This window comes from Alosa sapidissima, chromosome 6, assembly GCF_018492685.1.
Source record: "Alosa sapidissima isolate fAloSap1 chromosome 6, fAloSap1.pri, whole genome shotgun sequence".
NCBI classification, from domain to species: Eukaryota; Metazoa; Chordata; class Actinopteri; order Clupeiformes; family Clupeidae; genus Alosa; species Alosa sapidissima.
In genome coordinates, this window is record NC_055962.1 from 2913349 (window position 1) to 2928945 (window position 15597).

At 39.3% G+C, this 15597-nt stretch overlaps 1 protein-coding gene across 3 annotated transcripts in view; it reads right to left on the bottom strand.

Annotated features, from left to right (window-relative positions):
* Positions 1-344: 344 nt before the first annotated feature.
* Positions 345-15597, bottom strand: part of ephx1 (epoxide hydrolase 1, microsomal (xenobiotic)) — a 40868-nt gene continuing 25615 nt past the window's right edge. For all 3 annotated transcript variants that reach the window (XM_042095030.1, XM_042095032.1, XM_042095031.1), the window contains 8 exons: positions 4027-4213; positions 2802-2982; positions 2495-2704; positions 2264-2393; positions 1798-2012; positions 1590-1698; positions 1384-1506; positions 345-1072 (listed from right to left, as the gene is read on the bottom strand). In XM_042095030.1, coding sequence (XP_041950964.1) covers positions 871-1072; positions 1384-1506; positions 1590-1698; positions 1798-2012; positions 2264-2393; positions 2495-2704; positions 2802-2982; positions 4027-4209 — 1353 coding nt within the window. In that variant the 5' untranslated portion in view covers positions 4210-4213 and the 3' untranslated portion in view covers positions 345-870. The remainder of the gene's footprint in view (positions 1073-1383; positions 1507-1589; positions 1699-1797; positions 2013-2263; positions 2394-2494; positions 2705-2801; positions 2983-4026; positions 4214-15597) is intronic.

Consider the following 15597-nt stretch of genomic DNA (forward strand, 5'->3'; position numbering starts at 1 on the left):
TGTTACAACCATATTGGCATCACAACCGCAAGCTGTAACAAGCCATACTATGTGATTTTGTCATTAACAGTTATTGGCAAGGTCCTATGACAATGCTATTTGCTAGGTAGCAGCAGTAGAATACAATTTAAGATGCATGTCTGTCCATATCTTTGGTTAAATTTTAGTTCAGCATGTATTTCAACAACCAGAAGTGGCACATCACCAGTGGCAAGTGCAATCTCATTTCACTAAATGGGTGGATGGATGGATGGATGGATGGATACTTTAAACACAGCAACAGCTAAACTGAAGCTGTAGATTAAGCCACAGGAGCTGATGTGAGAAATTCCTGTGAAGCCATGTCAAGTCAAGACAACTTTATTTATATAGCACATGTCATACACAAAGGTCATTCAATGTGCTTTAAACAAAGGCGAACAGGAATAGCTAATAAACGCATAGAAGGGCAAGAGTGTGATTTCTTGCATCACATAAAACCATTAAATGTTATTGTAATTTTATTAAGAAGCATCTATGCTAGTGACAGACCAATTGCCCCTTTGTTTTCAATTACATAAGCAATCATGTGACATTAATTCTCACATAGTTTGCTTCACCTTTACAAGGGGAAGTCATCATAGAATGTGCATGCACTACGTTTTAAAATCTGAAAGTTTTTGTGTGTAAGCACTTCATCTGTACACCTTGTATTTATAATGATTCAATAATCAAAGTCTTTTCAAAATCATTCTCTAAGATTTCCAGTGCAACCTCAAACAGAGAGAAAGTTAAACATATTTGCACCATTCATTGTAAAGTACAGTGCAGAACAGAAGTTCTAAACAGAAGTTTAGGCTGCTAAAGTAAATTGAAAAAAGAATTTAGAATTTACTTCTTCTCCAGGATCTTGATGAAATGTTGAATGTCCTGCATCATAAGTTCTGGCTCCTCTAGGGCAGCGAAGTGGCCACCACGAGCCATTGGGGTGAAGGCAATTAGTTTGTGATACTTTTGTTTTGCCCAAAGCTTAGGAGTGTGCATCAGCTCGTTGGGAAAAGAAGCCAGGGCAGTGGGCACATATACTGGTATACTACAGATGTGGGAAGAGAAACAAATTATTAAAAACACTAGTTGCCAACGTAATATAGGTTCTCTGAAGGAAGACACAAGACATCATCTTCGGGATACACCTTATTGGCTATATCCCAAAGGTGACTTAGGAGTACTTTGACAGTAAAAAAAAAACAAAATTTACAACTCAATTTACAACTCAACAAAACATGAGTATACAGTATGAGTACAGTATGTATCAATAAGACAGTATAGACTCAATAATATACTTATGGACAGTGGAATTGGTGATACATTTCCATTTATATTCCATATTTTTTTCTTGTGTACCTTGCATGCGGCTGATTCAAGCCCTGGCCAAAATTCTCCTTGTAGAATCGCATGGATGAAATAATTGACTCAGTCGTCCAATAGATCATTACATTTGTTAAAAGGTCATCCAGGGAGAATTTCCTAACAAAACAAAAATTGTACACAATTGTTTGGGTAAGGATGCTGTTCAATTGTGCGATGCTGAATTATTGATTATAATTTACCTTTCTAGTCCTCCATCCTCAAGGTCCCTGAACTCAAGATCTGTCCATGTGGAAAACTTCTCTAGAATGTAAGCAGCTAAACCAACTGGCGAATCATTCAATGCCCTTCCTGTAAGACATAAACTCAAGTTGGGTAAGAGGGATATGAGGGAAAACATCCAGTGACCACCATGGTTTTCCCTGTTTTATAAAGAGCAGCTTCTCTCACCTGCAGTATCTGGTTTGGTAGCCTGGATATGCATGTATCCCATCTCCTTCACTGGCTCTACAACCATTTTCTCCATGCAGGGGTAGAGCCGTTTCACGTCATGCTCAGTGAAGCCAAATAACTTTGGGAATCGCCAACCCAGCATCAAAGACAGTATCATTGGAAAATCAGGCTTAGCAGGCGGTGCAAAATTCAGGTGAAGGCCTTTGACTGCTCTGATGGACAAGACCATTTGAAAAGTTTAAATTTGAATTCGAAAGGTTTTGAGGACTTAATTGTTTTATGTAAACACATATTATTTGTAAAGGGCCATTGGTAATTGACTGTCTCTTTGCCTTGGTCATCAGTCATCCTACCCACAACATCCCAGCAGTAACATGTCAGGGTTGCCTAGACAAATCTTGCGACTCCAAATGAACTTGTTTGGAAATAGCAATCTTGTTTCAAAGCTGTAACAGACACTCACTTGGGATCAAGCTGTGCCATGTTTGTAGTGATAAGCCAGCCCCAGTCTCCACCATGTGCATAGAATTGACTGAAACCAAGCCTCTTCATCAGCTTGAGGAATATTCTGGCTGCACAAACAGAATCAAACCCTACCCACAATCCATAGAATGACGTTACTTTCATGATGACTTTAGTTTGGAAAATTTGTAAATGTAATCTAACATGCACATCAGCTCTTTTCATGACTAACCTTTTTTATGTGGGGCCTCTGAAAATCCATAGCCTGGGATGGATGGACAAATAACCTCAAAGGCAATGTCATCAAGGTTGGCAGGCTCAGTGAGAAGGGGTATAATCCCATAGAACTCATAGAAGGAGCCAGGCCAACCATGTACCATGATTATGGGTACACAATTTGTTTTTCTCTTTGGTTTCACATGGACATAGTGGACACTGATACCTGACATTTAGTAACAAAAAAAAAACAATCTACTTTATCATTGTACTATAGAATGGTCACAAATACACTTTTACAATCACATTCACAATCAACACACCTTCAATTTTTGTTTTAAAATGAGGGTATTTGTTTATTTTGTCCACTTGCTTCTTCCAGTCAAAGACATTTCTCCAGTATGTTACAACTTTCTGTAGAACTTTAGAGTTGAAGCCATAATTAAATTGGCTGCCCTCCAAAGAAGGAAAAGGCCGTGTTTGATCTATTCTCCTGTGCAAGTCCTGCAAAATAATGATAAAGAATGTAAGAGAACTTGCAAATGTGATTATTGGAGAATACTCAAAATGTGTGTGAGAAAACCGGCCAAAAATCTGATAAAAATACACATTTAAACATGAAGAGCCAAACCAACATTATAGACTTTAAAATTCAACGTCTCTCTTTTTTCATATAATTTTCCCTTTGGCGCAGGCATCAGCGTAGTGCCTGGTGTCAGATTTTTAGCATGATAAATGCAAATGACTGAAGTTTCCACTCACTGTCAATGACATGTGCAGTAGGCTACCCTAACACCCAAGTAATGTTTGGTATACCCCCCATGATTTGTCCTTTTTTTGGCCATTCACTGATGTTCCAACTGGACCTGATAACTATTCCAGGGGGGAAATCTGGGCCTACTTAATACATGTTGTGGTCGCTCATCTAAAATCTTCTGTAGTCTGTACCCATCTCATACACTACACATCTTATAAGTTGCATGTCAGGTTATCAGTTGTTACCATGCAAGGAGAGGCTGTGGGGAGTGAGTAAGGGGCTGCGATTGCACAAAGCTCAGAGGCGCAGCTTGTACAAACAACAATATGCTATTCCTAAGATCACAGTTAGGGGCGCTGTGGCGCAACTGGCTATAGCGCCCATACCACATTTAGTAACTTCCCGATCCCACCCCATCTCTTTCTCCTTTTACATGAGTATGATAATTACTTTTCTCATGCTTCTTTTACTAATTTATCATGCACACAGTATGCATGGCCATACATGTTCAGACCAAGAACCACACTGACCAACAATACGGGAAGTCAGCTTCTCTGTCAGCTGTCATTGTTCTCAAAATCAGTTTGAAAGTGATCCCTAATGATATCGTTCATCTCATTACCGTTATACTTTGTGTGTGGATGTTGTCAATTCATATTAGCTAAAGCCTTTTTTTTTATTATTATAGCTATCATTCTTGGTGTGAGGGACCCCATACACAATTCCATTCACAGGTATGTATAATAATAAAAAGTTAAATATAAAACTAGAATTTGCTTAACCCCTCTAACCTCAATCTCTTTTTGGGATGTTTCAACCATGAAGGTAGAAATACTCTCTTCCTCATTCCCCAGAGGTGCATCTCCAGCACCCCACCAGCCGTCTTCTGTCTTCAGTACAGCTGTCTTTCTCTTTAGCAACACAAGACAGGCTACAATACCCAAGGCTAGAACCACCACAAACTCGATCAACATGGTGCTGAAAAGACAGGTATAATCATGTTCATGTTCATAGAATTTGCCTGGCAGTGAAAGCAACTAAACATATTTAAACAAATAAAGCATTGTGCATAATACCACAACATAACAACAAAACAATATAGAATATCAAGAGTGAACTCAACTAGAGAAGCATTTTCTGAAGGAAATACCAGAACATGCAAAGTGGTTGCTGGGATGTTGCTATAGTAATTGAAGTGATTGCTAAGGTTTGCTAGGGTCAATATTCCTAATTTAAACCGTTCTTAAGTTATTGCATACAGAACAATCCTGGAAGAGAGTGAGGAGAGATGAGAAGAGCACTGAGTGTCAGAAAAGAGAAAAAGGTAGGCTAGATTGAAATGGACAGTGTGAAAAACAGAAAAGAGATTGTAAGAGTAATTGAAACAGGGATGGAGAACAAAATAGAGAGTAAGTGAAGAATGAAAAAGTGAGAGAGGGGGAGAAGAGATCCAGCTGAATAGAGAGAGACACAGAAGAACACAGGTGCGAGATAGGATAACTAATAAATGGCTCAAGTTAGGGCTGGGCGATATACTGAATATACTTGATATATCACAGTTTGCTGTATGTGAGATACATTAACCCTTAGAACCCTAAGCTGTTTTTAGGGCATTTTCACTACCTTTATTCATAAGGATTTATTCTGGTCATTGTAAGTGCCACACACACATATTATATATTGTTTTTTTAGTCTAGGCTATCCAGATCATTTCATGTATTAGTACTAGCATTGATTTTATTATGATTTTTAAAGAATTAAAATATAAAATGTGTATTATAAAAATTCTTATATTTCAACATGCATCTCACCACAGCAAGCTCATAGCTCTACATGCATTTCATGTGTCTGTAGGGCAGACTGTCCTGAATCGGGCATTACAATTGCCATGTTGGAGGGATACTCTGGGGCTGAGCAATTTACAAAAATATGTGGTGTGTGATTTATAAATACCATTTTTTATTTAGTGATGAAAAATTACCTTTCTGCGCTCCATATCTGTGACACGAACTGATCTGACCTGACTTGACCCGAGGTTGCGTGTTAGCCTGCCTGCATATGGTGTATGCACTCATAATGATTCTCAACTTTTTACTGCATTGCCATGAACAAAGTAAAGCCAAAAATGGTGTTTCTTTGTTGAACAAATTGGGATGCAATGTGAGCCTTGAATTGGATGCCATGCAGGAATTTGCTAGGATCTCAAAACCGGAATATGAACATGCTTTGCCATAGAGAAACACACGATAGCGTTGGATTATAAACATGCTTTGCCACAAAAACAGAAAAAACGTGGGGTAAGTTCAGCTATATGAAGTTATTATTTTGCTGTCACTTCGTCTGTTTTATAACCCAGAAGGATGTACTTGGTATCAAATGATAGCTCTGAGTCTCCTCTTTCATCTGGCATATCTATCAGATCATGGGTGCGCGAGTAATTCAAACCAGAGTAATGGGTGTGCAGCGTTGGTTTGTGTACATGACGTTATTATTTTGCAGTCACTTCGTCTGTTTTCATAAGCCAGAAGGATCGATATACATGGTACCAATGGATAGACCTGAGTCTCTTTTTTCATCTGATATGCTTGCCATATCTATGCGATCACGGGTTCGCGAGTAATTCAAACGGGAGTAATGGGTGCGCAGGTGAACAGAGTATAGACTGTAAATATGGTGCAATTTGATTTAATTTCATGATTTTTCTTAATTTTCATACTTGATCGTACAGACAAGTGTGTAGTCTCGTTGGAAAGCCCCACTTCTGCTCTGTCACGCAATAAAGGTTTCATCTCGCTGCGATAAACGGTTCCGGAGCAATGTAACAGAGAAGAAAGGGTGTGTTTTATGACGCACTTTGCGTCAATCGGGTTCTAAGGGTTAAAGTGTTATATCGCAAATATTGAGTACCGTATTTCATTGTTTTAAGCGGCAACACTTGCTTTGGCGTTTGGCGTTTCACATCCCTATCTCTCTCCCCCTCATGCTCAGTAACAACGTGAACAACGCGCATCATACAATCACCAACCAATCCTGAACAGTCTATTCAGAAGAGGGTGTGATGTCTAGGTGAAGACCAGAAGTAAACGGTAGCGTTACTGTTTAAGGGTAGCATAGTGTTTGAAACAAAATAGCAAGGAATTTTGCAATTAAATTTACGATATCTGTGCATGTGCATGTCTGACTGTTTCAAAAATGACAGCGAAAATGCGCACCTCACTCCCCACACATGCTTTTCTCATGCTAAATGTTTGTCTATGCTTCCTCAAGTTTGTTTCTTTCTCGCGTCAAATGGCAGTGCATTAGTGCCAATGGCATTGACAGTTTGCATATCTGGAAAGGCACAAATAATACAGAATAACTAGAAAATGTAATTCCGAGGAATTACCAGTGCATGAAAATGCAAAACAAACTTTTATTTGGAAACAGTTGTGGGCAGAGGAAACAGTTGGCAGGAGTCATAGTTGATGACCACTGACAGTTGGAATGGCTGAATAGTTAAATAGTTGAGTAGTTTAAAGTGTAATTCCAGCGAAAATTGACACAAGGGTGTTTTTCTGCATTAAAACACATCAAATAAGACGTGGACACAGTAATTTTCGTTGATCAACCACTACAGAGCTTGACCTGGTATATGCTATAGCCCCAAATCGCAAACAGTGGAGTAGCTATGGGCAGTAAGCTAAATGCTTCCCAAATAGCATTTGTTTAACCAGTAATATTGTTCAAAACAGCACCAAACCTCGTTGGTAGCTTGCTTTGGGCCTCTACACATAAAACAAAGCACCAACAACCTAGTTAGCGAACCCGGAGTTTATTACAGAAGACTGTAAAGAACACTTATCAACTGTCTCCCTACCAGCCACCACAGTCACGCTATCCGGAGAAATTCTTTGGTCACTTCTATTAACGATTTACGGCTCCCATTGACTTCAATTCAACACATGTAAACAATGGGGGAGCCACAAATCGTTAATAGAGGTGACCAACAGACAGTGCACAACACCAACATGTATGCTCTGCAGAAAGGGAAAGAAAATCTGGCAGTGACAAGTGAAGAAATGCACATTTTTCTAGGGATCAACATGATCATGGGGTACATTCGATATCCTAGGGCACGAATGTACTGGTCCAGTGAGGATGGTCTTCGTCTAGGAATAATTGCAGATGCCATGTCTGTAAACAGATTTGAGCAAATTCTGAGTTATCTCCACTTTGTGGATAACTATACTTACGAGCCAGAAAACACGGATAGGCTCTTCAAAGTAAGACCAGTGCTAAGTACACTTCAGAAAACATTCCTGGCGACAGCAGACCCTGAAGAATTCCACTCAATTGATGAGCAGATGATTCCCTTCAAAGGCCAACTGTCGATCAAGCAATACATACCAAAAAAGCCCAAGCCCTGGGGAGTGAAAGTGTGGGTGAGGGCAGGGTCCTCAGGTTATGTGTATAGATTTGAAGTGTACCAGGGCTCAGCAAATAGGGGTCACAGCAGTGGTTTGGGAATGGCATCTAGTGATGCGCCTTTGTGATGACATAAAACACAAGAACCACAAGGTGTTTTTTGATAATTTCTTTTCCAGCATTCCTCTCCTTGAAGCCTTGAAAGACCTAGGCATTTATGGCACAGGAACACGCAGAGCAAACAGAGTGAAAGGAGCAAGTCAAAAACTCAAGAGTGAAAAACAACTGACACAAGAGGGCAGAGGAGCTTGCTCTGTTGTCAGCACAAATGGAAACATCACTATCACACGTTGGCTTGACAGTTCAGTCATCCACCTGGCGTCAACCTGTGCTGGTCAGTCCCCTGAAGACACGGCCAAAGGATGGCTGAAGAAAGAAAAAACAATGATCAGCGTCCAAAGACCCTTCTCGGTGGCCCTTTACAATCAACACATGGGTGGGGTGGATCTTGTTGACCAGTGTGTGGCAATGTATCCCCACAGACGTAGAAACAAGCGATGGTACATCCGAGTGTTTTTTCATTTTCTGGATGTGACCGTTGTTAATGCATGGCGCCTCTACCTAATGTCTGGATTGGAAAAGATGAATCTCCTGATCTTCAAAGCTTCTGTGGCCTGTGCACTGATAAATGCTGGGTCCCTCCAGCAAAACAGAAGAGGGAGACCCAGTGGGACCCCACCTCCAGCAAAGCGCAGAACAGTGACCAAAGTACCCAGTGAGGTCAGGTTCAGCACAGCAAATCATTGGCCCAAGCTCACCCAGGTCAAAAATGCAAACAGATGCCACGATGCTGCATGTACATGGAAGACCAAATACCATGTGGCACTCTGCCCTGGATGCTTTGCCAATTTTCATATAGCCTAGGATTGATGAACTGAGCATACACTGAGGCTCATTTGAAAAGAAAAATGTTTGGAGAAGCGGAGAATTTTTGGAGATATAGATATTCAGTGATGCAGAGACTGACTGTTCTTGTTGCTGAAAACATAATGCATGTTTAATGACCTGGTTTACCAGTCCTGCATCCTTGAAGAAGTATGGAGTATGTTTGTTCCTTTTAGAGACGTTTTTGAAAGCTTAGATGGAAGCTCAGTTGTGAGCGCTGTTTGCTCTCTTATTTCGGCCTAAATAATAGGTCTATAGAACGTTGAAGTCTGTGAAAGTATAGTTAAATGCTTTTCAAAGCATAAAATGAAATAACTGTTCATGGATTTATGATAAAATTCAATTTGATTCATTCTTCCATTAAGTTTATTATGGTTATGTTGAGTGTTTAAGCGCATGTAGTCCAGTGTAGTGGACATGTCTGTAACTTTCTGAAAGAATCATATTTTTGGAAAAGTGAATATTTGTTTTTTTCATGCTCTAAGAAGAGTAAAAACACATTTAAAGGACCCATCCTTGACTTTGAGAAAAGCCCATTGAGAGAGTTGGCCTAGTTGAGCAGCTGGCAGTTGATACAGGTGCAAATCAGTTTGATTAGTCCATTGTGATGTCATAGTGCCAATGCAAAGTCTATGGGGGAAAATAAGCTTGATTTATGTTAATATCTCATAAAGTGTGAAGTTCATTCATTCATCAAGTGTCCTTTTCAAGACCTACTTGGGCCACTGGCTGCAAATTACCACAGTGAGGTTAGAAATCTAGGTGAAGCAAGTCAGCAGTGTGGTTAAAGGAGAATTCCGGTGTGATATTGACCTAAAGTGTGATACCGAAAAAAAATAATTCAGTGGAAATGCATGGATTCCAGTTGCTGCTACTGGAAACAACCGGAATCCATGCATTTCCACTGAATTATTTTTGGAATCTGATCCCTTATCATACCTGTTCATTCGTACTTGTCGCTTCGACTTATCGTGACTAACTTCAAGATGGCGGCGAACGGTAAACTTCTTGAAGGTACTGTCTGTATAAATCGTCTTGTAAATAAACTACCAGTGCTTTTTAAAAGTTCTCAATGTCTCGTTTTAAAGGTCTCATTCACCGAGAAACCGTTTAATACTTGTTCCTTTCGAAATACTATTGCTCACTCCAAGTTGCATATGCATGCTGCACGTGAAAATTATCTTCTACCCCCATTGCCCGCATTAGCCAATGAAAGAAAATACACGGAAAAAAGAAGCGAATCAGAAAAAGCCCTTCCCTGTGACGCCGCAGGGAAAACAATTATTCATGGCCTCGCCCACTTTGGCTTGTGACCGCCCACAGGAAGACAGGAAGATTTTGGCCAGGAGATTGTCTCTCTGCAGCTAGTAGGAGCTAACAGCAAGTTGCTAACATAGCCGAGCAAATTCGTGCCTGTGTTATTTGTGGCAATAACACATCAATGTTGCATGTCTTGCCTTAGAAAGAAGAGTTGAGGATGAAATGGTTGGAATTTATCGTTGGAACACCACCACCGAAGTATAGTGCAACATTAGCTCTGTGTTCCAATCATTTCAACCACACTCACTGTGCCTGCCTACAGTTAGAAAGTGATTTTGCATCGATGTTCTGAAAACCTGGACCTGTAACGTCACAACGATCGACCACCAGCTCACAGGCTGTAAGTACAAACAAACTTTTCCACCTAACGACTGTTACAAAATAGCATGTTCATATTCTTCACGTTAGCATGCATGAAAAGGGCACAAGCTAGGCTTAGGCTAGCCTATATTACAGGAAGCTACACCAGGCACGTAACTGAAGTGTTCTGTTTGCGACGTGTAAAATCAGAGAATGTCTAATAGGAAGGGCTCTGGTAAAATACATTAGAGGAATGGTCTATTTTTTTTAACGAAACCTACAGGCCACGTGCCAGGTGTAGGTACTTCCATTGATTAGGCCAATTGGAAGCTAATTGTTGCAGAAGACGCAACGCGAACGGAATGCTTCAGTTACGTGCCTGGTGTAGCTACACTCATAAAAAACTGTATGACCACACTACCCAGAGATTTAGCTTGTTGAACCTATAATCTTCTAACCTAAGCATTATACCACAAATAATAATATTGGCAACAATATCTTATGCTCAACTAAGGACGGGTATTGTTCTAGTCTAAACAGGGAAAATCAAAAACACAATAGCCGTGCACTATTAGGCTAAGTTGCTATCACTAGAGCCCAGGTATTTACACTTCAGTCTAATTTATGTCTTCTTGCCATTATTACATTGGCCTACAATGATGTTTTGTTTGATTACTTGCTGTTTACTTAGTGTTTTGTATGTCTTCCAGAGCACATCCTCATGTCGGGCTACACAGCTTTCTAGCCTACATTAGGTCGTTAGAAGCAAAGGTTTGTGATCTAACTTTTATTGTTGTGCTAGTTAGTTTCTAGAAGTCTTTTTCTAGTAGGCTAATACAGGTTCTTATGTGCTCGTCAATGTTTGGGAAAGTCAATTCATGGGTTTCATCAGGTCACTTTCCACAGGTGTATAAAATCAAGTACCTCGATTATGAATGCAGACTGCATGGTGCTTGATTAATACACCTGTGTAAATGGACCTGATGAAACCCATGAATTGCATAACAGATATAATTGATATTACTGAATGTTATCTTGTGGGTGTGCTACTTAGTACATCATACACCTTACCACAGTCACTAAAATATTTTTGTTTCCATTGTGCCAGTACAGTTTTGTGTGAGATAGCGAAGCTTGTATCTTGTAACTTGACAGTAATACACATTTATTTACTTTAGGTACCCAAACAGAATACGTACTCAAGTATGAGTATTGATACAAGCACTTCGGATACACCATGGGCATGGGGGCCTGCTACCTCTACTCCCATCAAGCCTTATCATCCAAGGCCAGCTAGAAGACCTCGGGTTGATCAAGAGGAGGAGGAGGATGAAAGTGACATCTCCACAATAATACCTGATGGCTCCACCTATTGCCCAGCGCAATCAATGAGCAATGTTATAGAATCATCACAGCCAACGAATATGTTTTATGTGTTGTCCCTTCGGATACCCAGGACAACACAAGCCGAAACAACAACTCAGACCTTTTTCCCTAAATAATCCCAGTACCATCTTACAAAGGATCTGTAGTAGGGATGGGAAGTCTGACACCGAGGCACCGAAGCTCGTATCACTTCTGCGAAGCAATCTGCTTCGGCACAATGTATAGGAGCGCGTATCAAAGTTGTAAGGTCACGTGACTGATGACGTACGAAGCTTCGGACGTCACTGAAAAGTTTAAATGGGACATTTGACACAGGGGCACCGGTGCTTGTATCAAACCCCTAAAGCGTTACGGGTTCGATAAACCTTAAAGTCCCCAACACATATGTTTTGTTGCACAAGCACCCTTCTAAAATTGTAGCGCTACACAAGCACTTCACAATCCCCATTGTACACAATGACCCATGTTTTCACAATGCCCTTTATATGTTTTCTGTTATCTGACACTACTGTGGTCATCTACAGCAATTAGCCTACGTTATTTTGCCATTAGTTTTTGCAAAACATCAAATGAAGTATTAAACACAACCACAATAGAGAAGCATGCAATATCAAATAATGCTAACTCATGGCAATTATGAACATGGCGGGATTTAAACCGCGGTCGCGCGTGCGGTATACTAGAAGCATATCAAAACTATAATGTTTATTCCAATGACTGTAGGCCTAATAGTTTTTACTCACAAGGGAACAGAACACGTTGTCTCTCCGCTTTGTTTTACCAGTGTCAGAGAAGGGCCATTTGGTCGGCATGTGGCTTCGTCTGTGATTGTTTAATCGCTAATGAGAGCCGCCGTTATGTCTGCTAACCACCAGATGTCATTGTTTTGTATTCGATGCTTTGACACTTCGAAAACACTTACGATACAATCAGGAAGAACCTTCCAAATCCTCATGGGGCTTCATTCGCCCAACCCTAATCTGTAGGCCAGATGTCTGCATCGTCTGGCAAAAAGAGGACATTGTTAATTCTGTGTGTAGCCCGGTGCATTAAGGGTTAACTTCTAAAAGCCAGCTGGCCAATCAGAGCGCGACCCCTGCGTCTCCACAGCAACCACAGAAAAACTTTTGAATGAAATCAAACGAAAGACACGAACCAACACGAACTAACACGAACCAACGAGAATAATCTATCAACTAGAATGTAATGCCAGAGGAATTACAATAGTGGATGGAAAGCTGCTAAAGTTGGTGGGGGAAAAAAAACATTAAATCACTTAATCTTTGAGTTCATACAAACCCTCGTACCAATAGACCTTGTGTGTCAAGGCGTTCTTGAGATATAACACTCAAGGTGTTTTTCACCTTGACATTTGACCTTTGACCTCCAACATCAATTTACTTCATCTTTGAATCCATACAAATACTCATACCAAATTTCAGGCATGTATGTCAAGGCATTCTTGAGACATTGCACTCAGAGTGTTCATTGACTTGACCTTTGACCTTTGACCTCCAACATCAACTCACTTCATCTTTGAGTCCATACAAACACTTGTACCAAATTTGAAGCACATGCGTCAAACCGTTCTGGAGATATAATGCGCAAAGCATGAGATATGGCTGTGACTTTTATTTTGACACACGGGAAACACTTAAACAGGATGTGTAGTTTTAGGGAGCACCAGATTGTATGCATTAGAAGCTAAGACAGTTGATTTCACAGGTGACACCTGTGGCAGTGTTCTAATTAGCCCGGGAACTACTCTGGGAGCTTAACAAGCACAGCTGCCACAGCATGACATCACAGCCTTTGAAGTCTAAGGGGGGAAAATTAGCTTTTTAACATTTTTAATCCCTTATTTGTCAAAAAGTATAAACTTTTTTAAAAATCTGAAAAAATAACTCTTGCCCCACTCCAGACCTTCAGAACGGTTATTTCAACATGTCTGTACGTTAAGCGGTTAGAGTCGCATTAATTCTTGAAAAGGTAAAAAGAAAAGGTTATGATAATAATAATAACTAGAAATGCAATTCCAAGGAATTACCAGTGCATGAAAATGCTAAAGTTGTGATGTAAAATATCATGTATAGTTAAAACAGATAATACAGAGATGGTTACTACGGTGATGCTAGGATAGACATGGTGGTTGCATAGCTTAATAAAAGTTGATAGTTTAAAAGTAGAGCTGAATGTAGATAGTTTACAAGTTGTTGATAGACAGTAGATAGTTTAAAAGTTGTTGATAGACAGCTAGTTTAATAGATAGTTTAATGATTGTTTAAAAGTAGACCGTTTAAAAGTTGAAGGTAAATAGTTTAAAAGTTGTTGACAGACTGGAAGTTTAATGAATGTTGATATTCAAATAGTTTAATGGCTGTGTATAGGTAGATATTTGATGATAACTGAAAGTTGGAATGGCTCTAATGTTTGCTAGTAGTTATGCTAAGATTTTTAACTATGCTAACCATGCTACTTAGCTAATGTTTTATAGTAGTGCTAGCAATGCTAACCTGCTAACCATGCTACTTAGCTAACGTTTTCTAGCAGTTTAATGAATGTTGATATTCAAATAGTTTAATGGCTGTGTATAGGTAGATATTTGACGATAACTGAAAGTTGGAATGGCTCTAATGTTTGCTAGCAGTTATGCTACTTAGCTAACTTAACTAACATTTTCTAGCAGTTTTGCTAAACATGTTAACTATGCTAGCAATGCTAACATGTATGTTAACCATGTGACTTAGCTAACCAAGCTTATCATTTTTAATAGTTATGCTAACTATGCTAACTAACATGCTAACAATGTTAACATGCTAACTATGCTAACCATGTGACTTAGCTAACCTAGCTAATCATTTTTAGTAGTTATGCTAACTATGCTAACTAGCATGCTAGCAATGCTAACAATGTTAACATGCTAACTATGCTAACCTAGCTAATCATTTTTAGTTGTTATGCTAACTAGCATGCTAACATGCTAACTATGCTAACCATGTGACTTAGCTAACCTAGCTAATCATTTTTAGCAGTTTTGCTAAAAATGCTAACAATGCTAGCAATGCTAACATGCTAACTTTGTTAACCATGCTAACTAGCTACAGTGGGTAGGAGTCATAGTTGATGAAAAGTGTTGACGTAGTTGATGACAAGTTAAAAGTTGTTGATAGACAGCTAGTGAATGTATATAGTTTAAAAGTTGAATGTAGATAGTTTAAAAGTTGTTGATAGACAGCTAGTTTAATAGATAGATAGTTTAATGATAGTTTAAAAGTAGACCGTTTAAAAGTTGAATGTAAAAAGTTCAGTAGTTTAATGGGTTACATTGTTTAACAGTGGATTATTGTATTGAGGACTTTTATTTTGAAACAGTTTTGGGCAGAGGAAACAGTTGAATAGGATGTGTAGTCTTAATTGACCCAGATTGTATGCTTAAAGCCTGAGGCTGCAGGTGGCCTGAACACCTGCCATAGGATTCTAATTGCTTAACGGCCGTATTATGATGTCACAATCGGCAATGTTAAGTCTATAGGGATTTTTAAAAAGTTTTTCTTTAATAGTTTAAAAAGTATAAAAGTTTCAAAGTTGAAAAGACCTAGCAGCTTGGTCCGTTTGAAGACCTACGTTACAAAGTTTGAACGAAGTTTCTAAGTTAAACTGTTTAAGAGAAATTGCGTACGGAAAAAGTGGTAAGCGGAATAATAATAATAAGTTGTTGTTGATGTTGTTGCCTTGGAAGAACAGTACAGTGCATTTTCATGCACTGTAATAATAATAAATATAACCGCAAGCGGTGATTTAACGGGGTCCGAGCAAAATGAACATGAGGTAGCATAGCTTTTTAGTTTACATATGTTTCGATTGTTTGGGCCCAATTGTTAAAAAAAATTGGATTGGATTGGATTTCGGTTATCGGATTTCAGTTATCGGATTTCAGTTAACGGATTTCGGCTATTGGATTTCAAATCTTGAAAATTGTTGTTCAAAGGGAAACAAGGATCCTGAAA